Source organism: Lampris incognitus, chromosome 3 (assembly GCF_029633865.1).
Source record: "Lampris incognitus isolate fLamInc1 chromosome 3, fLamInc1.hap2, whole genome shotgun sequence".
NCBI lineage: Eukaryota > Metazoa > Chordata > Actinopteri > Lampriformes > Lampridae > Lampris > Lampris incognitus.
Genome location: NC_079213.1, coordinates 72,626,695 through 72,654,604, shown reverse-complemented (window position 1 = coordinate 72,654,604; position 27,910 = coordinate 72,626,695). Strand labels below are relative to the sequence as shown.

General features: G+C 42.2%; 1 protein-coding gene across 1 annotated transcript; it reads right to left on the bottom strand.

Moving 5' to 3' along the window:
• Positions 1-87: 87 nt before the first annotated feature.
• Positions 88-27,904, bottom strand: LOC130109574 (PH domain leucine-rich repeat-containing protein phosphatase 1-like). The gene is made up of 17 exons (XM_056276526.1): positions 25,955-27,904; positions 19,987-20,183; positions 19,517-19,642; positions 18,820-18,968; positions 14,843-14,989; positions 13,886-14,113; positions 8,389-8,591; positions 8,236-8,296; positions 8,020-8,115; positions 6,786-6,941; positions 6,404-6,604; positions 5,072-5,234; positions 3,849-3,979; positions 3,585-3,701; positions 3,206-3,400; positions 2,829-3,066; positions 88-2,029 (listed from the first exon to the last, which is right to left on the bottom strand). The coding sequence occupies exons 1-17, from the start codon at positions 27,615-27,617 to the stop codon at positions 857-859; spliced, it is 5,244 nt and encodes a 1,747-aa protein (XP_056132501.1). The 5' UTR covers positions 27,618-27,904; the 3' UTR covers positions 88-856.
• Between the last annotated feature and the right edge of the window lie 6 nt (positions 27,905-27,910).

Sequence of the window (27,910 nt, the reverse complement as noted above, 5' to 3'; positions counted from 1 at the left end):
AATTGTGTACTCTTGTAGGTTCCCGTAAGACAGGTGGCTAGCATACCCCACCCCTCCCAAAAACAAAAAGACACTTTTTTTTTCCAAAACTTAAAATTTATTATATAGCAAAAGTAACTCTCTTGAGTGACGTCACTGTCAAGAAGTCTGTAACACTGTTCCAAGAACATTTGTTAAACTGGAAATGCCTGGACTGGATCTTACCTCTTCAGCGTCCCACCAACCACTGTAGTACTATGTGGAAGTCTAAACACCCTCAAAAACACAACTCTCGTTTATCAGCCTTTTAGAAATAATCATCTTTTCTCTCAGAGAATATTAGTACACTTCAGTGACTAAGTCACTTGTGAGTATGCAACTCCTAGGAGTTAGTATAAACATTTTCACTAACTCCTACAATTTCAAAGACCAACAGCCATCTGGGGAAATGTCCGCAACTTCACAAGGAATGGTATGGTCTGTGTCTGAAAGTACCATTTAACATTAAATTACCCTCAAATTAGAGTCTCATAAAAAGCAAACAAAGTGCTTGATTCATCAAATAAAAGGATAAGATAAAAATCAATTATATTAAACTTATTTTTAAGAATGGATGCAGAGAAAGTGTTATAAAATTGCATTGCATTTTTGGGGGCTTAAAGTTAGCAGTATAAAATAAAGTACATAAAAAAATAACAGAATGCAATCCCTCTGATCCATAACAGAACATGTGAGGTATATTTAGAATACTTGGAGGGCATGAGTTTAAGGAGGGAACGGTACAGGTCAAAGTGGTGTAGTACATCAGATCTCCTTGACAGTTCTGTATCCCAGATACTTACCTACTTCTTAAGTCATGGGCCAGAAATTGGGTTAGTTAGAGGGGTGTAACATAGTAGTCTGCAGGCTTCTGGAAGGTTTGTGCTTGTTGGCTCTGGGGCTGTGCCTGCTCTCGCTGCAGCTGCTGTTGCTGGATGATCTGCCGCACCTCGTCCTCCAGCTCTGGGGGAATGATGAGCTGGTCCTCTGGGTCCGGTTGGGCAGGGGCATTGAAGTAACCTCCCTGCTTCCTGATGGGGGCATCAGCTGCCTCCTCGATGAGGTCCTGGCTCCTCCCCTGGCAAGCCACTGAACCGTTAGCCCGAGTCCTGCGGCCAAGAGTCCCTGACAATGACTCCCCTCCAAGACAGGGTGAGGGAGGAGGTATGAGGGATGACTGGATGGCCTGACAGCAAGAGGACAGGGAAGGGGGTGAAGGCTCAGGAGTCAAGGGGGCAGGGGGCTGAAAGCTTGAACTGGGCTGCGTGTGAGTAATCAACCGGGGTACAGGGAAGTCCCGACTGTGTAGACAGTGGATGTCAGCCTCCACCTCAACACGACTGCCATTGGAAAACACGCCAGCGATAGGCTCCTCATCCTCACTGTCCAGACCATTGTCTGACAGAGCCCCAGAGAACTGCCGCTGGAAGGCACATGCTCCAAAGGTAGGTCTCCGCACACTGACCCGCCCCGGCAGGTTGAGGTGGAACGACATGGGTTCGGCCTGGGGTGGCGGCTCGTCCGAGGAAGCTGTGGAGCCCACCTCACTGCTCATCTCTGATGTACTGAACTCACTGCTTAGCTCACTGGCTGGGCAGGGCGGTGGTAGAGGCAGGGTGCTGTCGCTAGCTGGATAGGGGTGCGTGATGGTATGTGTGGGCCCACCCAGGCCAGGGCTGGGTGGTGGGGGTGCGGGCTCACAGAAAGAGCAGCAGTCTTCAGTGATACTGAGCTGGACCACCACAGCACTGAGGCTGTCGGAGTAGCCATAGCTCTGCGCCAGAGTCACCAGCTTCTTAGCAGCAGCTAGGGCATCTGGAACATTCCGCACCGCCTCCACCGCCTCGCTGGGGGACAACATGTCCCACAAGCCTCGGCTGCCCAGCAAGAAAAACTCATCTTGCAGGGTGAGTGTCACCATGGAGACATGGGGTTGTGGGGTCACAGAGGGGCAGAGGAAGGAGTAGCCCATGATTCGTGTGGAGTCTGTCACACCATTGACCTTGTTATCCTGTGGAGGAGTGGGAAGAGCAGTTACTGAATACCATCCCAGAAAGCCTTGAACATGGCAATAAATCATCGATTCATGCCATATGACATTACAGAACAAACAGCTTTTTACACTGCACTGTCGCCGAAGTGCTTTTTGTCATCAGAAAGCAAATTCAGGTCAGTCAACTGGACAAGATGATTCCCTTATTTATTTGTGTCCTATAAGACTTGATCATGATTTCCAGCACTCCATTTTCTACAAATTATGTCTTTTCTTTAGTAATTCATGGTAGCTAATTAAGTACCTAAGTACCTAATTAATGGAAGAAAGCAAAAAAAAAAAAAAAAAAAAAAAAACAAACAAAAAAAACCAACACACATTACTGCCAAAATCTAACTGCAACACTGGATATTTGCAGTCCAACAGTCCTATGATTTAGTATTAAAATGAAATTTACATGTCACATAAAACCCAGAATTTATTTACATCAGGGTGCTTCCAGGTGCTGAATGGACTGCTGGGATAAATAGCGGAATAGTAATTTGGAAAGCTATATTAAATAATAGTAAAAGATGAAATTATTTGACATTTAATAATAAAGCAGACTGTTGTGTAACTGGTGTATGTAATATATCACAAGCCATGCTGGTTTAACAGTTCAGTTGCTAACATTAGCTTGCAAGCTGAGTAAGGCCAATGATCAACTTGGGAGCCAGGGAGATCAGGCCAGATTTAAATACACTGCTGATTTGTTAGGTCAAAATATTTTATTCTATTGCATCCACAACTGTGATGAATCCATAGTTGTTTAGTTTACCTCAGTGATGATGCTGTTATGCTGCCGGACCCTCTGGTACTCTAGCTCATGTTTGACAGTGTGTGTGGTAGAGAGTGGCAGAGCTTTGCCATTCCGGCACAGCACAGCCTGGCACTTGCCCACATTGGCAGCAGTCAGAGTGAAACAGCCTCCACGCTCACCAGGGGCTATCAGGTCATGCCTGATGTGACACAGAGCTGCTGATCCACCCAGCTTCTGGCCTGCAGTACCCAGCTTCCTGCAGTGAACCAACACACAAACATTTTGTTGTGTCTGTTTGTGGAGTGTGCATATACTCTGAATGTCTGCAATTGTTATTAACTCTCTTTATGAATTCATGTGACCACAAAGAAATTATGTTTATGATGTTTATCTACCTTTGCATGGTGAGGAATGTGTTGGCCATATAGTCTTTCTTTTTTTGGTTCTTGTGAAGTTCTTCTGCCAGGACATCTCCCATGGTACACTGCAGTAGATAAGGCACCTCAACATTCCTGTCTCCATCAAACACTCCATATAGCGCCTCACGAATCCCACAGAAACTATCCAGGGCTAGGGCTGCCACACACAGTCTATAGGCATGCAGAAACAAAGGAACATGTAAGCAAACATGAATGTGTTTTCCACAGATTAGTCAAGGTGTGGTAGGAGTAAAAAAAAACAACCCCAAAACAATGAATATAAACTCACATCATACTGAGGGGTATTTGAGCAACAAAAAAAAAAAAAAAAACATTATGAGATTAGGACACTGACTTGTTTTTGACACCAGAGGCCTCTGTATAACCATGACTCCAGACTACAGGAGCCCCAGGGCCCTCACTCACACACAGCGCTGAGGGAGATGGATCCACCCTAAAACACCGGATATTACTGTGGAGAGCAGGAGGGGAGGGAGAGAGATAGAGGATAAAAATGCAGATGCAAGTTATGTGCCAAGTAAAAAGATAAATCGCATCAATATTTTCACATAAGGGAATGGTACTTATTGCTGCATGCATGTTTCATGTAAGTTCATACTTGAGCAGCTCCAGGCTTTTGTGGTCCAAGTTGAGGCGGGGGTTGCCTGTGAGATCCAACTCCTGAAGTTTAGGAGGGAGAATCTCTGGCAGAGTCACCTCAGTTAGCTCATTACAACTTAGATCCACACACTGTGACAGTAAGAGAAAGAGAGGGAGAATGAAGAGAGAAAGGCAGACAGGGAGCATGAGATCAGGATGAAGTCATTTCACATACAGTATATACTCAGAGCCACACGCATAATGTACACACGTGCATGCACAAACAAGAGAGCAGTCATTTAAGTTCAGTGAGGCAGCGATTATGGGGGAAGTTACTGGCAGATTAAAGAGGATTTCCAGACCTGGTTTGGCCTGAGTTGGAGATGAACACAGACAGACAGAGACACAGTCAGAGAGAGATACAGAGAGATAAACGGAGACAGGAAGAGAGAAAGCTGGGCTGTTGCCATGTCACTAAGCTGGCCCTCTTTTCCATGCCCAATTCCTTGAACTAGTGCCACAAGGCAACAAAATAGGGCAATAGGTAACACTGAAGTTGAACACTGAAAACGTGTCTTGAAATATACTGCTGTAATCTTTTCTTGTCCCTCAAAGATCACGTGTGTGTAATTTATATGGACATACATAAATGAGTTTTCTATAGCTCTATTTTGTAGTTGAAAACAGTCTGGCCCATTCCATGATCAGTTCAAGATCAGACATGATGTGTGTAAGTCTACTATAATGACAATTTCTATTTATATGTCTTGTTATCTCTCTCTTACATATATATTAATTCATCCATTTATTTCACAGAGTTCTTCTGCTCAACCCTTGCTGGACTCAACCGCAGTGAGTGGAGGATTACAGCCGGGTTATTTTCAAATAAAACAATTGAGCTTGGTAAGGACCAGAGTCTTATTTTTGACAACAGAAAAATTGGAATATTTTTGTAATTTTACAGCCAATATTCAGGCCAACATGCATCTGTGTATCAAAGTCTTGCTCTTTGTGCATTTGATGCGTGGGTATATTGTGCACAGAACAAGTGCTATCATTACCTTGGGTTCAGGTAGGTTTTAGAAACTAAATCAAAAGCAACTCTAAGGCTCAGACCCTCTATTTGAGAGGTTGGCTGAAAAATAAGGGTGGATAAAGAATTTCCACTACACTCAAAAAACTCATCACAAGTTAAAATTAATGTATAGGGAAATCGGCAATGTCTGTGGCAGTCGGGCTAACCTTGATCTCTGCGAGTTGCAGGACCTCGGGGAACACGCTGATGCAGTTAGAGTGAGCCGAGAGGGTATGCATTCGCTGGCAGCTCAGGATGGTGGTGGGCACAGCCCTCAGCCTGTTCCCACTCAATTCCAACTCCTCAAGTTGCTCCAGCCGTGCCAGCTTACTGTAGGATTAGGGAGGAAGCAGAGGCAGGGTTATACTTAAGTTATACTTCATTTCAAAAGTTTACTAGAGCTGCAACTGATGACTATTTTGATTATCAATTAATCTATCAATTACTGTTTCAGTTAATTGATTGTTTGTCTGTAAAATGTCAAAAATAATGACAGATGCCCATTACAAGTTCCCAGAGCCCAAAGTGGTGACTTACAACTGTCTACTTAGTCTGACCAGTCACCAAAAACCCCATTATTCATTTTATTTACACATGAATCGGTGAAAGGCAAGCCAAATTTCCATTAAAATAATAAATAAATAAGTTGACTAATAAATTAATCAACTAATTGTTTCAGCGCTAAAGTTTACTGTTAAAACTTTTGTTTTTAGTTTACTGGACAGGAGTTTGTGAACGTGTCTGGAAATCTGAAGTTTTCTCGTTTTATTGCCTTTAAGCGATCCTTTGTAGTTCACGTGGATAAAAATTAAATCTCCAAATAGTCTTCCCTGTGATTTTTTTGCAACTGTATAGGGTAGAGGTACTTTGCAGCTGATTGACGTTAATTCCCCCCACCACATTCAAGGATCAGTTCAAGATCTTCTAAGCTGTGATTCTACATCCAGCCTGTCTTTTAGTGTGGAAAATTAGGGAAACTTTGTGACACACGTGTGTTTTGGGAGGCTACTTTTATCTCCCTATTACCCATCTGGATACTCCTGATCCAGTCTTTGATTACTCTATACAACCAGTGTTAAGTGTGTGGAATGTGTCTGTCAGAGTACAAGCAAATTGTTAAATCTGACTGTTGCCTGTCTAGAAAAGTCATGTTGAGAATTATATTTTATTTTTAAGTAGGCCCTGTTCAAGAATGCAGCATATATTAAGTTTCACTTAAATAACATGACAGCACATTAGGATTATGCAATCCAGAACAACTGCAATATAGTGAATGATAAGTGAAGACAGAGTGCTCAGGTAAATTCCCCAAACACGTGTGCACTCAGTGGTAAGCAGCTTAGGTTCATATGTTGCTACAGTGCATTCCAAAATAAATGAGCAGTACAGCTAAAGCAAGTTTCCCCAAAATAGACATGTTGGAAACATGGCATGAATTAGTTTTGTTCAATTTATAAGTGCAGGTGAATTACAAAACAATAACTAATACAATATTTTACCTAGCGGTGAAAGTCTGCAACTGGTTGTAAGCCATGTGTAGCACTCTGAGGTGGCCATGTCCCGTCAGGAGGGGGACACACTTGTCTGTCAGGTTGTTATTGGTAAGATAGAGCTCTTGAAGGCTGCTGAAACTTTCCTCTGATAGGCTCGCCGGGGGAAGGCTCTCCAGCTTATTGGCTGACACATTTAGGTATCTCAAACTGTGATGAAAACCCAAGAAACATTAGCATATGAACAGCTTCACGACTTAAATAAAAAACGAAAAAGAGTGGAAGACAGAGTAGGGAAAGAAAGGAAAAGAAAAGGTATGTTGGTGTGTATGTATGTATGTATGTATGTATGTATGTATGTATGTATGTATGTGTGTTTTGGGGCCTTTACCTCTGGGATTTGATGAACAGGTTGTGTGGTAGCTCACTGAGGTGGTTGTGTTGGAGGTCTAGGACCTCTAGCTGGGATCTTTCCATCCTGTCAGCCAGCCAACGCAGATTGTTCCAGCCCACCAGCAATTTCCTCAGGCTCCCACTGCATAGCAGCCTGCAAATAACAATACAGTAGGCTTACACTAGGTCAGGGGTGCCTACACGTTTTTTGCTTGCAAGCTATTTTTAAAATGGCCAACTCAACATGAGCGACCCCAAAAAAAATAAAATAAAATAAAATAAAAAAATCCCATTGCTGAAACACATAAAAATGTACATTGCATTACCGCATGGACCCTCCACAGCACAACACGTTTCAAGAGATTTAGGGTCCCTACCTTATTCTGACGACTTGGAAGTGGTAAGTTTTCGGCTACCGCACTCATTTTTATATTATTATACATATCATTATATATTATATTATTATTCTTTTGCTATGACATATTAATTTGAATTGGAAGGCTAAGTTGCTATGAATGAATGAGGTTAACTCACCAGAGTTAGCTCGTATGAGGTTAGCCCACTGCTGTTAGCTCGCTTTGCATTCTGGGTTTCTGCAGTGTGTGTGAGACCTTAATAAGTTATTTGTTATGGTAAGCTAATGTAACAAAGTTCTCAACAGCAGCAGACTGGCAGCTCTTTATGTCAATCAAGTGGCAGATGCCATAGAGAGGAGGGACGGAAATTAAAAAAAAAAAAAAACACAATCTGATATTAAGATGCTTTTTTTATGGCATGTGATCTACTACCAGCATGGCCATTGCGATCAACGTATTGGGTACCCCCACCTTACACCGTGCATCTTACAACCGTGTGTGTGGGTGTGTGTGTGCGCACGTGCGCATGTGTAAATCTGTCAAAGGTCAACATAAGTGTTCCCCCTAGCCAAAAAACACACATTTGATAAGGACATTGTATCATTTAATAGTATTTCTAAAACTAAAAACAAATGACTGTAATTGCTCTTTGTTGCTTCAATGAACAGATTTCCCAAAAAGGAAACAGTGACGTTCATCTCCATCATCATATCTTCATTAACTTCTGAAATTATCAACTTATACTTGAGCTGGAACCATAAGCATCAGATGAAGTCTGCAATACCTTAAAGAAATATCTAAAGTGCTATCTGCCCACTTGTGTGTGTGTGTGTGTGTGTGTACACGCATGAGAAAATGAGTGAGTGAGATATTCACCTTATGGGCAGCTCAGTAACAGAGTTATGGTTGATGTCCAACACCTCCAGTCTACTGCTCTCACACACCCAGTCTGGAACACAGTCCAGTTCATTCCTGCAACACACATGATACGGCCCACAATCAGGTCATCAGTCAGCACACAGCCTACATTTCCAAGTAGTAAATACAAGGGTTAAGTGTATTAGACATGGATGAACAATTTCAGCCTCATACCATGACACATCCAGAACAGTTAGATTCTCTGGCACGGGGTACACTTCCAGCTGTTTCAGCTCTGAGAAAGATATACAAAACACGGGTAAAACCTTTGTCATTTGAGTACTATGTTATGTGGAAACAGCACACATGTAGTGCATGTTTTTGTACCATTGTGTGCAGCGTGCAAGCTCTTGAGTACGTGACCGCTGGCTCTGAGGAGGCTCAGCATGTTTCTGTCACAGCGGAGGACCTCCAACCTAGACAGAGGCCTGACATCCAGCTCATCTAGCCCAGCATCCCTAACGTCCAGCTGGGCAATGTGGGTCAGCTGCCCTGCTTCACCCAACACCACATTCTGGAGATGGTTCAACCTATGGAAAACATATCAACAAGGAAGAGGCGAGAAGAGTAAGAAAGTCTGTAAAACCGCACAAGCATAAAGTTAACTCAATGTTACCAAATTTGATTTAAATTTGAGACTTCTCTTAGGTTTCATGACAAAGCAAAACAAGGCTACAGCTTAAATTAATTTATCTGACCTAAAGCCTAAAACTTCCAGTGGAAAACAAGCCATGTTTTTAACTGTTAAAATGTATTTGCAAGTAAAATGTAACTACATATATAAACTAACTAATGAAAAGACTGAATTTCAACGTAATTTAGTTTTCCAAACATTCTGGAGGTCCCTCACCTTGAGGGTCTAAATAAATTAGTTTCTACTGCATTCTTTTTTTAAAGTTTTTCAGGATTAATAGCAGCATTACTAAGCTATAGGAGTCGACCGATATGGTATTTTCAGGGCCGATACCTCTTCAAAGACACCAATAACCAATAATTGGAACCGATATACATTTGCAGTAAAAACGATTATCTTGGAATATTCATTTTCTTAAATAAAGACTTGGAATAAAACAAACTCCAATACAAAAATTCACTGAAATGCCTTTAATATGTTTAATTAAAAGAGAACTTTTCATTATCTTAAAACAAAAAGTGCAGGGAGGTCCCATGCAGTAAGAAATAACGTTGTGTAGTCTATCAATTTTTTTTGCTTGTCAGCTGGCTGAATTATGGATCAACAAATGAACTTGTTGACGTTCGCTATCACATTCAAGTTAGCTCTACGAGACTCAACATTAGCTTACGTTATTATGACCATCAGCTACTTAACTAAAATGGAAGGAGTCTCTGTCTGTATGTGTATATATATATATACAGTGCTGCTTGAAAGTATGTGAACCCCTTGAGCAGTTTAGATTTTTCTGTTGTTTTACCATGATTTTCTTATTCTATCATCACCAGGTTTTATGTATGAAATGTCAGATATATGTTTATCAGTTGCAGGTACTTGTTTAGTGGGACTTGTTTAAGTAGCCCAAAAACTACATGAAACATCGAATTAGTGTATGTGCAAAAGTAAGTGAACCCCCAGCTGCATTGGTTAAGTCAAGCAGGTAACAGACTCGGGTGAAACACATTTGGGTGCTTAATTAATCATTTAAGCAGACCAATGAAATGAGACATCCTTGGGAAAGGGTTTGGCCTGCACTAATTAAAATAGAGAGGAAACCAACCAAACCACTGTGGTCCCATACAAATCAACAATGCCGAGAGCAAAGGAGATATCCGAGGACAAGAAGAAGAGGGTAGTGATAGCCCATCAGTCTGGGGAGAGATATAAGACCATCTCCAAAAGATTCCAGCTCCATCCATCCACTGTAAGACAAATAATTTACAAATGGACGCCCATCAAAACTATCACCCAGAAGCACCAGAAAAATAATAAATCAGGTAAAGGCCAACCCACACATCACCTCTAGAGAGTTGCAGACCTCTCTGGTAGCATCTGGGACAAATTTGCATGCGTCTACAATCAGACGAAAATTGAATAGCCATGACATTCATGGGAGGGTTGCTAGAAGGAAGCCTCTGCTCTCAAAAAAGAACAAAGCTGCCCATTTCAACTTTGCCAGAGAGCACTTGGACAAACCAGAGACCTTCTGGAAGTCCATTCTCTGAACAGACGAGTCCAAAATAGAATTATTTGGTCACAATCAAAACCAACATGTTTGGAGAAAAGCCAACACTGCATATGAAGAAAAGAACCTCCTCCCAACAGTGAAGCATGGTGGTGGAAATGTCAAGGTCTGGGGCTGCTTTTCTTCTTCTGGACCTGGACGACTCCATATTATCCAAGGAAACCATGAATTCTCCGGCATATCAACAAATTCTTGACCAGAATCTCCTGCCATCAGTCAGGGAGTTAAAGCTGGGACGAAAATGGATTATGCAACAAGACAACGACCCAAAGCATTCCAGCAAAACTACAAAGGAATGGGAAAGAGAAAGAGGATTCGTACTCTGGATAGGCCCAGTCAAAGTCCGGACCTTAATCCAATTGAAATGTTGTGGTGAGACCTGAAGAAGTTGGTACATACCAGATGTCCCTCCAACCTCTCTCAACTGGCTGAGTTCTGCAAGGAGGAGTGGGCAAAAATTCCCATAAGCAGATGCGAGAGACTGGTTAGTGGTTACAGAAGACGTTTGGTTGAAGTAATGGCTGCAAAAGGAGGAGCCACAAGCTACTAATACAAGGGTTCACATACTTTTGCACATGTTAAATTTTCAGTTTTTGTGAAATAAACTACCTTTGTTGAATTAAATAATGAAAATATATCTCTTTTTGTGTGTGTGTCCATTATTTGGAAGGTGTGCTTTACAAATTGGGATTTGGATGTATGTGTAATAAGCTTATTTTAATGTTTTTTTACAAAAACAGTGACCATGTCTGGAGGGTTCACAAACTTTCAAGCAGCACTGTATATATACACTACCGTTCAAAAGTTTGGGATCACATTGAAATGTCCATATTTTTGAAGGAAAAGCACTGTACTTTTCAATGAAGATAACTTTAAACTAGTCTTAACTTTAAAGAAATACACTCTATACATTGCTAATGTGGTAAATGACTATTCTAGCTGCAAATGTCTGGTTTTTGGTGCAATATCTACATAGGTGTATAGAGGCCCATTTCAAGCAACTATCACTCCAGTGTTCTAATGGTACAATGTGTTTGCTCATTGGCTCAGAAGGCTAATTGATGATTAGAAAACCCTTGTGCAATCATGTTCACACATCTGAAAACAGTTTAGCTCGTTACAGAAGCTACAAAACTGACCTTCCTTTGAGCAGATTGAGTTTCTGGAGCATCACATTTGTGGGGTCAATTAAACGCTCAAAATGGCCAGAAAAAGTGAACTTTCATCTGAAACTCGACAGTCTATTCTTGTTCTTAGAAATGAAGGCTATTCCATGCGAGAAATTGCTAAGAAATTGAAGATTTCCTACACCGGTGTGTACTACTCCCTTCAGAGGACAGCACAAACAGGCTCTAACCAGAGTAGAAAAAGAAGTGGGAGGCCGTGTTGCACAACTGAGCAAGAAGATAAGTACATTAGAGTCTCTAGTTTGAGAAACAGACGCCTCACAGGTCCCCAACTGGCATCTTCATTAAATAGTACCCGCAAAACACCAGTGTCAACATCTACAGTGAAGAGGCGGCTGCGGGATTCTGGGCTTCAGGGCAGAGTGGCAAAGAAAAAGCCATATCTGAGACTGACCAATAAAAGAAAAAGATTAAGATGGGCAAAAGAACACAGACATTGGACAGAGGAAGACTGGAAAAAAGTGTTGTGGACGGATGAATCCAAGTTTGAGGTGTTTGGATCACAAAGAAGAACGTTTGTGAGACGCAGAACAAATGAAAAGATGCTGGAAGAATGCCTGACGCCCTCTGTTAAGCATGGTGGAGGTAATGTGATGGTCTGGGGTTGCTTTGGTGCTGGTAAGGTGGGAGATTTGTACAGGGTAAAAGGGATTCTGAATAAGGAAGGCTATCACTCCATTTTGCAACGCCATGCCATACCCAGTGGACAGCGCTTGATTGGAGCCATTGGAAGCGTGGGGTGCAATTTCTCCAGATTACCTCAACAAATTAACAGCTAGAATGCCAAAGGTCTGCAATGCTGTAATTGCTGCAAATGGAGGATTCTTTGACGAAAGCAAAGTTTGATGTAAAAAAAATCTTATTTCAAATACAAATCATTATTTCTAACCTTGTCAATGTCTTGACTCTATTTTCTATTCATTTCACAACATATGGTGGTGAATAAGTGTGACTTTTCATGGAAAACACAAAATTGTTTGGGTGATCCCAAACTTTTGAACGGTAGTGTATATACTACATACGTATTATGTCCTAGGGTTGTCAACTTCTATGTGGAGAAATAAGCTCCCTGCCGCAACTCCTACATTCTCCCCCTGATGATGTAACAATTTTTTGGGAATCCAATATAAGGGACAGGATTTTCTCGACAACCACTCATCCGATTGACTTCACACTTGGCGGGTGTATTGCTGAGGACCCAAGGAAGTGCAGTGTCGAGTGTGAAATTGTTTGGATGAGTGGTTCTAGAGAGACCTTACAAGCAGTAAAGTTTTCAGTGAAGTTAATCATAAATTCTCTATCTTCACTTCCTGTGGAGTCAATGAGCGTAAACACGAACAGCGCCACCCTACCATAGCAACAACCCCCATTGTGGTCGGAGGGGGGATTACACCCGTATTCCTTCAAGCGTTGAGTGTGAAGTTTGGATGAACGGGCAGTGAACTAGTAACATGTAAAAAAAAACAAAAACAAAAACAACTCATACAGGCCACAATATGGTAGCCAAAATAAGTTCCAGTTGTACTGCCACCAACATTACTCAAAGATATAGCTATCGCTACACAAATGAACTCTATTATCTTGTTATAGTTAACTGTATATCGCTGCAACAGTGCATTATTCGGGCATTTTCTTCTTTTGGACACCCTCCCCTTTTTTTCTCCCCAATTGTATACGGCCAATTACCCCACTCTTCAGAGCCGTCCCGGTCACTGCTCCACCCCCTCTGCCAATCTGGGGAGGGCTGCAGACTACCACATGCATCCTCAGATACATGTGGAGTCACCAGCTGCTTCTTTTCACCTGACAGTGAGTAGTTTCGCCAGGAGGACGTAGCGCATGGAAGGATCACATTATTCCCCCCAGTTTCTCCTCTCCCCTGAACAGGCGCCCTGACCAACCAGAGGAGGTGCTAGTGCAGCGACCAGGACACACACCCACATCCGGTTTCCTACCTGCAGACACGGCCAATTGTGTCTGTAGGGATGCCCGACCAAGCCAGAGCTAACGGGGATTCGAACTGGCAAGTCCCATGTTGGTAGGCAACGGAACAGACTGCTACGCTACCCGGAGACCCCCATTATTTGGGCATTTTCAGTGGTTTAACTGGGAAACTGGGTATGCTTGTTATCATAGAAATAGATCATAAATATGACTGTGGTGTTTTTGCAAGTTAATCATGGAGGATTGCGATGTTTATCGTGACTTCAACAGTATATCTGCTGCCTTAAATTTGAAACACAGCTCCGACTGCTCACCGGAACTGCTTCAGTCTGCAAACGCATGTTGATAGGTTATTATTCGAGATGTGTGACCAATCAGATAGTGCTGTGAGTGGGACACTGCTTGAGACCACAGAGTGGTGACTACAGACAGAGAGAGGCGGCTGCATCAGAACCAAAGTAGCGCAGATAATCGGCCAACCCCTACTAAGCTTACCTGAGATCAAAGTGGCGAGCAGGCAGCCACTGCAGTCCAGCCATGTCCAGGGTAGAGAGCTGGTTTCCAGCCATACAGAGTCGTTCCATGCCCTTGAGTTTCTCTAGAACAGGGCTGATGCAGCTGAAAGAATTGAAGGACAAGCCCAGGTAGGTCAGGGCCTCCAGCGAGCCCAGCTCTACGGGTAGTGAACTCAGAAAGTTTCCATCCAGAAGAAGAGTCTGCAAGCTGAGCAGAGACAACAGGGAGATCAGGTGTGGTAGCTATTTTGAGGTTCAGTGTTCACTGTCAGGCTCAGTGATGGATTCTGTCCTAAGAAAAAAGTCTCAGGTCAGAATATCATTGAATTATACTCAAAAATTGTATACAGCCCCATTGCTAATTTTAATGTATGCTTGATGATGTCATGCCTGTGTGGTATAAATATACATGATATTTAAAGGCAAAAGATTTTAGTAGGATTTGAAATGCTAGCCTTAATACTTTTAAATCCTATTCGAACAGCATGTCTGAAACAGGATTTGCTATATGATGTGCTAAAAATCAGATTTTTGCAATTGACTCACTCACGTTACATAGACATGCACATGTGAAAACACGAGCTCACAGACACACATGAAGCTAGGGGATAGAATAACCAAACGCCTGACCCAAATTCTCTTCTATGCAGGGAAGCATTAGTATGACTGTGCATTGTGATAGATTGTACAAAACTGCTGCAATGTCAGGACAGGTCTGATGCACAACCATTTTCTCACTTCCTGACATGGATTAATCTGCAGCTAGGGAATGGCACAAAGGTACAAATACCACCTTACTGATCTCTCTGTCAGCAGAGTAAAATTATAGGTCAGCAACGAGAAATTCTCCTTCCAAGCAGATGTTGCAAACCATCACTATAACAAACGACATTAAATTGATAATGTAGGCCAGGGGGCCTTCTTTAAGCACACTCACTTATGCATGGTTCCCACAGCAGCAGGCAGAGAGGAGAGGCGGTTGCCTGACAGATTGAGCTCCATTAGTGAGGCGATGTCACACAAGGCCAGGGGAAACTCGTTCAGAGCATTGTTAGACAAACTAAGGCTTCTCAGTTTACAAAACCTAGAGAAAGAGAAAAAGAAAGAGTGAGAAGGAAAGAAGGATGAGAGAAAGAGAGAGAGAGAAAGAGATTTAATTATCACATTATCTGATTTTCACTTTATTCTCTGAGAAACCCTGAAAAATGACAAAAAATCTATAAATCTACAAGATAAACAGGGGAAACCAGAGAAAGCCCATGTGATATTATTGTTCAGGTACATGTTGTGCATGTGTGAGTGTGTGTTTAGTTCAACAGCACCCTGTGCTTCCCAGGCCAAGCTAATCCAGTTCACAAACGGGCTAGGGTGAAAGGCAATGCCAGATCCACGTTGTTCCTAGGGAAAGCCACTGACATGCCACGGGAAAAACACAATTCTGAAAACACAGCCTTGGGAAGCATGTTTTGCTATGCTATGGGACTATGCATCCATTCCTATCGGAAGCACTGTAGATACCACATGCACTGAACCATAGCCAAAGGAACAACAGAAAGATAAAAAGGAACAGCCAGTGAGACCACAAGCAGAGTTTGATATTTAATTAGAGGGGAGGCTCAAGCTGTACCGCTTTTGAATTTTCTAACACTTGAACTTTGTTCTAAAATCTAATTTAAACTGATCATTAATATTGGAAGGTGGCTAATACAAGCATATTGTAATGAAGATGACATCTTATCTCTCTATTTAAATTTTATTTGGTATGGGGTGTCCGGGTAGCATGGCAGTCTATTCCGTCGCCTACTAATGCAGGGATCACCGGTTCGAATCCCTGTTACCTCCGGCTTGGGGGGAATAGTGTGATCCTCCCACGTGCTACGTCCCCCTGGTGAAACTCCTCACTGTCAGGTGAGAAGAAGCAGCTGGATTCTTCTCACCACATGTATGGCATGTATCGGAGGAGGCATGTGGCCTCCCCTGAACAGCAGAGGGTTAGGGTTAGGCTCAGAAGAGTGGAGTGACTGGCCAGATGCAATTGACCTTTTGCAAAGTCCCGCCCCCCTTAGTTATTGCCCGTCAAGCATTTCAGAACTATCCAGGAAGTAGCCGGAAAACACCAAAACATGAAGGAAGAAATCAGCGCATTGTGTGGGTAAAAGTAACAGTAATAATACGTTAGCTGTATTAGCTATCAATAATAGCTAGTAGCAAGCTTAGCTTGGAGCAGACAGGTATTTTTGTTGATTTTGGATGGATTAAGCTGGCCATGGGGTCTGCTATACTGCGAAATCTATTGCCGACATTGCGCTTCTTGCGTTCTGGGTTTTGGGAAGGGAAAGAAAATTACAACCCCTCCAAACTTTCAGATATCTAGTATCCGATTTGCAGATCCCATAGGCACACCGTTTCAGCATTTTGTTGTGTGTTTGAAAGCTTGACGGACCATTGCTAAGGTAGGATTGGACAAGCACCGTTCTGGGGCGGTACTTTGCAAAAGGTCAATTGGAGAGAAAAAAAAATTATTTGGTATTGGCTGTTTCAAGTTGTCTTCAAATCTTAATAGATTTATTCTCGTTTTTATAGAAAAACTGAATAATCTGAACAACAAGCAGTTACAAAAATATGAATCCATTAGAACAAATTTATTTTATCAATTTTGGGAAACAGTCTTGCAATGTCTGCCGTTTCCTACCATGCTTCTCTCCAGTTCACCTCAGCTAAAATTTAAAATTTAAACAAAAGACTGCAGAGTTATCTACTGACACTACTCACTAACTAACTGCTGGTATGGCAATTACTGTTCTTCAGACAGTTCCATCTGGGAATTGTTACTAATTAGCAAAAATGATAACACCAATATGCATAACTCCAACTATTCAGAAGAATAAAGCATATTTCAGTAAGGTCACTATTCACCAGTTTGGTGATGATTTGAGCATTGCAACAGCTGTCTAATAGGGGTGTGTCAGTGTACACGTTTACACGGAAATTAAACCATAACCATTTAATAAAAATCCCTAACCGATAAACGTAAAGGTTTTTTCTTTTCTTTTTTTTTTAAATATAATGCGTGATAACGTCATCATTCTTTGCTGCGTGACAAGTGTAAGCGCGATTGAAGCATGGAATGGCGGCTAGTAAAAATCTGCGAAGCCCCACGTGGGAGTTTTTTTGAAAAGAATGGAGAAGGAAATAAAGTAAAATGCAGCATTTGTCAGACAGAGCTGGCTTACAATGGGAGTACCGGGTCCATGGTCAACCACATCAGACTAAAACACCCGAGTGAAAAGTTACGGACAACAGGACAACAACAGACGATGCCAGCTTTCGCGAGGTGCTGTGACAAGGCGCGGGGCGAAAAGATAACCAACTTCAGAGTCGAAATGGTTGCCCTCGACATGCAGCCCTTGTCCATCGTCGAAGATGTGGGGTTTAAGAGGCTAGTGGAGTACCTTGAGCCAGGTTACTCTATGCCCTCTAGGAAGACCATCACCACCAAAATGCTTACCATTTAATGCATAGGCTAATCAAATGTCTATCAGAATATGAATAATGATGTCACATTATTGTATAGCCTGAAGCACAACAGAGGTTGTCAATGTCAACAAGGACTATTTTCAACATGAATGGATAAATAACCACAAAAGACATATATCATTACGGATTTATTGTAGCCTACAAAGACACTGAAGTTCGAAGTTGGATTAGAAAGCTTCTCAGTGGGATCTAATCGCACTGAAGGGCATCGCGGAAGTGGTAAGCTCTCAAACAAAACAAAACAAAAAAACAAGTTTCTAACGCATACTCATCCAGCGATATTCGATCTTTTGTAAATGATGTAGCCTAGACATCGGCGACCTTAACAGCGGTGAATCTATGGAATAGTAAGGCTACAGCATCCTCTGGCAGTACAGCACCGACATACTTTCAAAATTCACAGAAATCCCGAAACGTGTACACGTTTAAACGGCAAACATTGCACCGTGTAAACGTGTACTAAAATCTGTACACGTTCACATCCCTACTCAAACCACCTTGAATATTCTATCTTTTAGAATGTTGAGAACCAAAGAATGTTCCTGGCCATTAAGGTGTTTATAATCTGATGCAGAAACTTGTGCAGCAAGTTAAACCAAAGCCTCTCTTGGAGAAACCAGTTCACTTGGGCACCATTTTGGAATGCTGCTAGGCAGTAGGTTCTTGACCAACAAGAACAGATACCTGCCTTTTTCAATGGGGACTCCTCTATATCTCAAGTTCTAAGACATATAATATTAACATTTCATAGTTAGAAACACTGGTAAATTAACACCAAAGGACAATATTTTCACAGAAAAAGGTCTTTTTTCACTTGGCTGATGCTTGCACACGTGTGCTCTTCACTGCCTTGAGATTTGCATTAGCTGCTGTAAGTAATAGTACTGTGGTTGCGTGAATCTGAACATGTGAATGACAGACTTTCTTTGTGATATGCAGAAAAAGGTACTTCAATTGGCCAGTTGTCCCGTCAGCATGACTTCGCAGGATCTTACAATATCAGTGTTGAAGCAAAAGACAAACAGGATAGGCCTCCAATAATCCAGAGGTCAGGTGGATGAATGTCAAATCTCTCACTCCGACTATATCTTGTTTTTAATCAACCAAGCCGTGCAGCCACCCACGCAAGCGTCATCTGTAATTTGATCTAAGCCGCTTCCTTTAGAGACCATATGGTTGCTTCCCAAGAGAAAGAAAGCCGTTGAAGGATGAAACACATCCAAAAGAGACAAATCTTCCCTTTTTATTCTTTTCAGGTTCTCACTTTCTCACACTCCCAAATCCAGGGAATGATAGGTCCTGCCTGACTATGGTATGTGCGCATGTATACTGAAAGTTTTTTTTTTTGACGTGGGGGGATAGTGATAGGTAACTCACCGTGTGAGGGCTGAGAGGCCCCTCTGTGGAGACATGAAGTTGTGTTTGAGGTTCAGGTGGGTGAGGTCCTGGCTGTAAAAGAGTTGAGAGGGCAGTTCTTCCAGGCTGCAGGATGACAAGTCCACTGAGCTCACTCTCTGTGATGCAATCTGATACACGGGGGAATGAATGGGAGATATAGGATAACCATACGGCTCACTTGACAGGATGACAATTCTCCAAAAAGCTTTACGAAATGATGACTAAGCAAGCACCAGTTTTCCCTGAGAAGCAGTGCTGCAAGAGATCAGAATTACAGGCAACAAAGTTTGTAACACTTGTCTTTTCAAGATGATTTTGATTATCTGAATGCACTGGATAAGGATTGTATGTTTTTGGAGCCCAGTTAACCTGTAAATATCTTTTATACATCATAGCTATATCCATTGGAATCTGTACCTGCATTAACTTTCCTCAATCTCCCTCTCCATATTTTTATATTACTTGTGTGTGCACTATGGCTGGAGTCTGACCAAACTATGTGGAATCAGTATGTGAGCCTGCTTTAAAATGTCACAAAAAATGTGGGCAATGTTCAATTTCATTGAGGGCCACGGAAACTGTTAATATGCATGCACTGGCATGCCTGATAAAAGTGACAATGAAATGCCAAATAGAAAGAAAACACAGCCAAAAACAGTCACACTCAAGTGTTTACCTTTGCAGCATGTCTGTGCCAGCGAAGGTGCTCTGTGTAGGAGTTATAGCTGATGTAGTAGGTCTGGCTCTGGGGCCCAGCAGAGCTGAAGGCAAGGCAATGGTTGTGTCTCTTCACCTCCTCCACCTGCATAATGGACCAAACTTTGGTTTCCCTGCATTTCCTTTATGCAAATCTTTCCAGGTCTAGACTACCCAATAATTTGGCATTGAAATACTGGAATCACACCTTGAAAATTTTAATGTTTATCAACCTCACTCCGTCCTTTGGATTGTGTGTACTTTTACAAGAGTATTATCAAAAGTATTCAAAGACTCGAACTATGAATATTAAATAAATGCTAAGTCCAGGCATTTGATGTCGGAATCCAATTCCTGCTTCTATAGGTTTGGCTGATTTATGAGTAAATGGCTTGTATAGCTAGATACTAGTCTTGCCAATATCATGTATTTATGTATATGATATAATACCTTTCCTCCAATGAGAGGGAGAATATGCATCTTGCCACTGTGGGCGTGTTTGACAGATGAAACAATAAGACAGGTTCCACTGAGCATGACCTGGCGCTTCGACCAGCGGTTTACGGGAAGGGCCAGCTTCCCCTTTCTCACGTTAAACACCCCAGAAAGCTGCACACGTTCTGATCCTCCCACATTCCTCGGCTTACCTGGGGAGAGAAGGAAATAGGAAGTGAGATAGTGAGACAAGGAGCGGAGAAAAAGGAGAGGGGAGGAAAAGATGGAGCTCTTTCTACATAATGTTAGAGCAAAGGAGGTCTAAATTCAAGGCAAGTGTCAGTAGTGTGACCTTTTCACAATGGTTTTTCGCATCATAGCAAGTTATTTTTAGCTCTTTAAGAATGGGTGGGGGCTTTTATGAATTCACACACGCGTGCACGCGCGCACACACACACACACACACACACACACACACACACACACACACACACACACACCACAGCGAGAGGAACAAAGGGCTGTGGTTATGTAAGCAAATTCTAACAGCCTTTGGGTTGAGAGAGTGAATGAGCTTGAGCGGTTACTGAGGCATGATTGGTTACATTAACCCTTCAATGACACAAAAAGCAATGACAATTCCGTTAGAATCACAGACCAGCCCATGAGATTAGCAAGAAACACTTTGAATGGAGGACAAAAGGCCTATGGCAGCAAGACACATTCTAAACTGACATCCAGTTTATTGGCAGTTTACTTCTAAAACTGTCTTTGCATGTGTAATTTTCTCATGTGTTCTGCTGTTCAGACACTACAAACCAGACACTGGCAAAAGGGAGACTCACATTAAGAGTTTGAGCCAATGAGACATCTTAAAAAAGATTGGCCTGTTATGCAATGACTTACAACACCAACAACAACACCAAGATCCTTCCTCTCGCCTCCTCTGGTGAGGTAGGCTATGCATGAACGTCATTTAAGTTCCGCTGGCCCATGGGCAGTACACCAGAACTAATGAAATCCTGAACCAATTAGAGTTTAAACTTTTCCAAGCATTCATTCCATCGGTACCTAAATCATCAGACTCTAGCCCCTCCCATCCTGAACCTGCTCCCAAATGAGGATGATGTCATCCAACACAATGGCCCTTAGAGTGCTTTGTTCGGATTAGCATACCCAATCTCATCTCCTGTCCAGTGCCTTCATGTCCTTCTGTTCGCTCCCACACCTCCAGACCACACATCTTACAATATCTAGCCAAGGTAGTTTTCAAATTACTGAGATGGTCGGAAGTTAAAAGAACACGGTCAGCATGAGAAATTGGATCTGCAGAGGAGAAACTGCAAGTGGCGTCTCCACTTTTTCTACCCAAGTGTCGCTTTCACAGTTGTCTAGATTCTGTCTTGTACCATAGTGTATTTAAGATATCAAGTAGATTTAATTACTTTGAGTTTTATTTGATTGTCATCTCAGCTCTTGAGACCATTGCTAGTATGGCTATCCATTTCCTGCCCAAGCATAATTTATTCATCGCTTACAAACTTTTATGCGGGCTGTACTTTGTTGCCTGCACAGAGTAGTAGATACCACCACAGTTACCCTACACACAAACTGAATAAAATTAGTCTTAGTAGCTGTAAATGAATGTTTATTTTGTTTTCATAAAAATCTCCTATTTACATCATTGGTTGGAATATGTGTGCAACCCAAACCAACAATTACGCTGTGTATTATGTGTCTCTTGCAGTCTGCATTCATGATGAATTTCACATTCAACCATATTTCTATACACAAGGAAACAAATGTCATTTACTTCAGAAACTAAATACGGTGAATGAGCTGATTTGTAGAAGAGACGTGAGCATATTCTTTTAAAGACTGGATGTTTCAGTGATAATTTTTGCCAAGGGCTCAGGTTTAAGTTTTGTTTTTGTTTTTTTCCCCCCGCTTTAAGTTAAAGCCACGGTGAACTGAAGAATTCACTGATCTGAATATATTTAACTGTGACAAAGATTCAAGACAATAGCTTATAGTGTAGACTAGTTAATTTAATTAGGAGAAATGTTACTAATCACAATTACTTGGGGGGGTATTAATGAATTTGCTTTTAATATCCAGATTATGGCCAGATTTATGTTTACAACATAACAGATTTGATAGTAATGCAAGCCAGGCCACTTCAATATGTGGATTTTCAGATCTCAATGTGGCCAAGATGCATCCTGAGAGCAAACACACTATCCATTAAAGCGTTCTGGCATGACTGGATGTGCCAGGTCACATTGAAACAAAAGCTGTAGCCCTGGAATCAGATGCCAAAGCTTTACTAATACAAGCCATTTTGCTGTTATATGCCAGAGCATATCCTGTGATGATTTTACTGTAGAAGGCTTTGCCAAATTTTTGCAGGAGTTGAGAAGTTTTTTTTTTATTGTGTGATCTCATGCGAGTTGAGCATATATCAAAAGTGACTAACTTCAATTTGCGCCATGATGACAAAGGCAACACGATGAAAAAGAGACCAATGAAATATTTGTTGGAAACTAAAATATCCACACCAATTAACTGTGTATTGCTCAGAAAAGATGTTTGTTCACTATGTAATAATTAGAGCGTAACCATCACTATCAGTCTTAAAACCAATTTCCTGCGAGCCATGTCACAGCAATATATACTTTCTCATCTCTGAAAATCATACAAAACTGGAATCACGATACAAACAGCGCCCTTGCCCAAATGCCCTAAAACAACACAAAAGGGTCATGAAAGGCTACCTAAGCAAAGCCTTTACCAAAATAGTTATTTGAATGTGCACCATACAAATCCCAGGATACAACAATACAGATGATAAAGTGGGTTTATCAAACAAATTGATCTAAAAAGTACACCATTCACAAAAACAATCATGTGGAATGTGTATCCTGTAAAGTCCCTGGGTGGAGCAGGCAAGACATAGGCGGTGTCAATGTATATACGCATACATGCCCTTTCCTTCCATCTGTTCCTCTACACAGGGAAACATCCTGTCCTGGAGTGTGCAGTCCATGACCATTTCCTGTCCATTTTAGAGGGAACGCTCTAAGCAACTCTCTTCCTTGACAACCCCACAGCATCCTTGTGTGCAACACCAAACATGGTCAACCCGTTTCTTGATCTCCTCCATAGAGCAGCACTTTCAAACATTTGAGGCTTTCTCTCTAATTTTAGCTTCCAATCTGCCCCAGCATCTCATATCTGAAACAACACAATTTAACAGTGTCGCTGTTGTGGAGCTGTCACTTCAACAACGTAAAGACAAAGTTAACACAGGGGGAACTATTCGCAGAGTTTTGGGTATGGGCAGCTAACCTGAGATTGTCAAGCAGGCAATTAATCTTGTAAAGTAAGGTACCATGACCTCTGGAGAGTGCACGTCGAAGCTGCAGGAGAGCAAGATGCCGCTGTCTGTGGCGAGAAACACAGAGGAGGCGAAATCTGAGTTCCACTAAGGTCACTGTTCTTTCACTGTCAGCACAATGTGCACGTGCGTGTGGCTGTTGGAGTGCACGTGTGAGGAGACGGGAGAGAAAATAGACACTAATCAACATTTTGTAGGAGGGATTATGCTGAGTCAAACTCCTTTGACTAGACAGAACACTGACACCAACAATTAATCTATATATGCATGGGGCCAAAAATGATTGTCCCCATAAGGAAATCAACTGAAATGCAAAGTTGCAAAGTCAGACCTAACATCCCACAATCCACTCTAAATCAAGCTAGGGTCCTAAATTGTGGGTGCTATGTGTGAGAAATAGCATCTTGGAAATGTTACACTTTATCCAGGATTTATATGTTTCACCATTTCAAAAGGTATTAAAGCAAGTTTACAGCTAGAACATGTTTTTTTCCGAATGTGATTCCTCTAGTTTATTTGCATGTCTAAAGATGAGGTTTTCTTTTTGCTGATACAGCTTTGGAATACATACTTCAAAATCTATCTTAAACAGGGATATGCAGAATTACATTCTGTCTTGCCAATAATCAGTTTCCCTGCACTCACTGAACGACTTTGAGAGCAGTCCAATAAGAGTATTACCAGAGCTATAATAACTATGACTATGGTTATCCTGTTTTGCCATGACATTTTAGAGTAGAACAGAACAGATTGAAAAATGTGTGCCAAAAATAAGGTTATCCTGGAACTTATATTAAGGAACTAACATTTGATATTTCTTTTGTGGTGCTAGGAGCTAAACATGTGTAACTTGTTAGTAAATAAGAGCCATTATTATTGGCACTGGCAAACTGACACCACTGACATTAATACAAGCCTGTCAAATCCATTTGCGGCGAGTAAGACTCATTCTACTGGCCTTCAACATTGTTCTTGGCAATTGGAAAAATGTGATTGTCCATTTCAAAATTCCTATAACCTAATAGCAAATTTACCCTGCAAACAAGGCGAATAGCATTATTGTCGAGGTACATTATTAGTCAGCAATTACTTGCTAAAAAGGGCTAGCAATGTGGACACGTTCATGAGTGCCAACTTAAGTTTGGTTTGGTTAATTCTTATTAAATATATCCAGCATGCAGCATGATTTGTCATGACAGTCCACAAAAGACCAAAAAGAAAATCTTTAGATTGACCTAATTTTGTTCAGCAAAAAAACAGCTTTAGTAGCCAACTTGATGCTCATAATGCATTGATTGCTGCATTTGGCAGCCAAAAAGAGTGATTCTGAGCGTAAAGGACCTTGTGGAAGGCTAAAAAAATCTCACAATGTAGGTTTTCTTCAGTATCTTCTCCTTCATTACACTATCGCACCACTCATGCCCCCCCCCCATCTATCTATCTATCTATCTATCTATCTATCTATCTATCTATCTATCTATCTATCTATCTATCTATCTATCTATCTACTTTTTTGTCATGCCATACTTTCAATGCCTGTCCCATGTCAGTCTATTTCTCTGGCCTAACCGGGGTGATGGGAGCACTAACTGTAATGGCCCCTGTTTTTAACAGCATAACGCCACAGTATGCTTTGTTTCTCTGACATGGGAGCCAAGAATGAGCGGTGGAAGTAGAAGAGGAGAGGCAATTGAGGAGTGTAGGGTTGGCTGTTTACGCAACATTTACAGGACGGGGAGAAGAGATGGACACTGCTTTGCTGGGTATGCTATGACAATGCAAGTTTCAGCCTGTAGGCAAAAGCATGCAAAAACAAGTGAGGGACATTTACATTTAGACATTTATAACCACCTTTTCATTAAGGTTTGAAAGCTCTAAGCTGACATACTAGAAGTTATTCTTTTTAAAAAGATGTGACTGACTACTGCTTTCTCCGTGGTCAAACCAAGGCCTTTTGAATTCAATTCTAGTCTTTGTTATGGTGTCAAAATAAGGTCAAAAACAATTTCCAGTGGTGCTAATCCCGTATGAGATCATGGATCATGGCTGTGTATGCCATCCTCTTAAACTGTACTTAGCCTGCTTTTTACGGCAAAAACAAAATCATCATCAATAACAGCATTAATAATGCTCAGACATACAAAACTCATAGCCTAACAGCTCACAACTTTGGCATTGGGCATGGCAAAAAAACAAAACAAACAACACACCTGTTACCTCCTGATGTGTCTCCCTACACGCCTAAAAAGAAAGGGTTGGGGCAGGCTTACAGGATCAACACTAGGCATTGTCCCAGTAGGACAATTGAATACACTTGTTCAACAGACTGACTGACCAAATACAATAACAGTAGTCACGGTGCACTGAGAATGGATGAACAATGAATGAGCATGGGCAAGGCAAGCACAGTTAAGTGGCCAGCTAACAAGTAGCTAGCAGCCATATAACAGCTAACCAACATGACAATAAACAATTTCACCAGAAGCATGTCATGCTTTAGTTACAGACCTTTCGTTGCTCATTTGTAAAGAGGAATTTTCTCAGATAAGTAATCAATAACTTAAACACTCAAGACAAAGCACTCACCAAAGAAAAAGCGAATCAGGCATCCTATTTCTGGATTCATCCCCTCATCCTGCACTCTCCATGGATCTTCAAACCCCAGTTGTATGAGATATTCATTTAGTATCTGCAGAGGCCTCTCATCATCCCCAACCCGCTGCACAACTCCACCATGCAGCTGGACAAAGAGGGCTGGGGTTAAAGCACTACTGATGGGGTCTGGCCACCCTCTGCTCTCTCCTGAGATTTCAGGGTCAGACTGGGCAGATGCTGGGCTGGTTAAGGGCCGAGCCTGAGAACTGCTACAGCATATTTGGAGAGGATTGATCAAACTAGGAGTATCTGTGTTGCTCTCTGTTCCAGCATTAGTGTTATCATCCAGTGTCCTTGACATCCCATTAACAGCAATGCAAGGTTCTGTGGTGGGCAAGTCCACTTGCTGGTCTACAGCAGAGGCGCTGGTTGGATGTGACAGTGAAGAATTGCGCTCTACCTCATCTGAGGAGCTTTCAAATGGGTCAGGTCCTTCTGTGGCACTGTCACAGTTAGGGCTCAACACTGAGCTGTCTGTACCCAAGCCCGGTCCATCACTCAGTGAATCCCGGTGATGGCTAGTCCTAGGTCCACCAGGACTCAAGTCCTCACAGGTGCTGCTTTCGATGTCAGAGCCTGAGTAAAGTCCAAAACAGTCAACCCCACCAAAACCCAACTCCAACCCCATATTGTCATTCGAAGACACCTCTGATGAAAGGTTGCTTGACTTATCATCAGACAACAAACTGCAGAAGAATTTTGTGTCTGGATAACACGCTGCTGTGTCATTGCTGTCCAGGAAGTCCTCATTCTCCTCTGCCTTTGAGGATGAAAGACAGACCATTTTGTTGACGACACTCTCACACAGACTTTCTTTTTCACCAGCCGCACCTTGACCATCACCGTGACAAATTGGGTCCACTGAAATATTTGTTTTGCAATTCACTCTCAATATTGTTCCAGCTTTACTCCCTACCAACTTACTCGCTATCTCCTTTGCAGTGGTGTCCAACGTGCAAAGCACTGGTCTAGGGTAGGTCGGTGTGAGCCAGTCGTAGACATGAATACAGCCCCGTTTGAGATCCGATCTCACCCATGTCTTTTCGGAGACCTGTAGCTGCTTTGACTGTTTCTGTCGCAAAAAGGTCTTTCTGTCCAGACTGAGTGTATTCAGTGGCGAGGCTGAGGGCGCAGGGCTGGCCGCCTCCGCCGAAGAAGCCGCAGGTGGGCAAGAGGTCGGCGGAGCCCCCAGTGAGAGATTTCTCTTGTGTCGCCGTCGTCTCCTATTCAGCAAAGAATTGACAGTGGCATTGCTGTTGACTGACGCAAGACTGTATATATTAGCTGTTTTAACGGCGGGCATATTGACAGCGTTAGCAATTTGATTTTGATATATCCCGTTCCTTATCGCTAATTGAAGCAGGGAGGTGGTTGCAAGCCCTTTCCCGAAGAGTTTCGCCTCTCCGCCCCCGCCGTCGTCTTCCCCCGTCACGGGTCTTTTTCCAGCGGATAGTACCGTTAACCCACTGGGCTTAACCATTGCCGAGTTACTTTCGCCATTAGAGTCGAGTATTCCCTGTGGTGCGGATGAAAGTGAAAGGGCATCCGACTCCAGCTCGTTTTCCTTGATACCCGCAGACAGCGCACTTTCCATCTTGGATAGCTAGCTGCAACGGTGTTAGCAAGTAAGCACAGATCCCCGCAGGTGAATGCTAGCCTGCTAACGCTAGCTTACAAACGTTAGCTCGTAGCTACTAGTTACGCGTTCGCCGAAGACTGTTGGGCAGCTGTGCAGCGGCTTAGCACGCCGAGGTACTCACGCAGTTGTCCCAGAGTTGGTTAGCTACATCCTTCCCGTTTAATACACCTGCTAGATAGCTTGTAAGAACTAACTATCAGGTCGACAGAGCAAATCCCACTTCTAGCTGGTCGCCTTGTACGCTAATA

Excerpts from the sequence above, each read along its gene's own strand:
- LOC130109574 (XM_056276526.1), bottom strand. The coding sequence starts at position 27,617 with ATGGAAAGTGCGCTGTCTGCGGGTATCAAGGAAAACGAGCTGGAGTCG. Across the intron at positions 14,114-14,842 it reads GCTGTGGGAACCATGCATAA|CTTGCAGACTCTTCTTCTGG; the intron begins GTGAGTGTGCTT and ends GTCTCTGCTCAG. Across the intron at positions 8,116-8,235 it reads ACTGTTCTGGATGTGTCATG|GAATGAACTGGACTGTGTTC; the intron begins GTATGAGGCTGA and ends TGTGTGTTGCAG.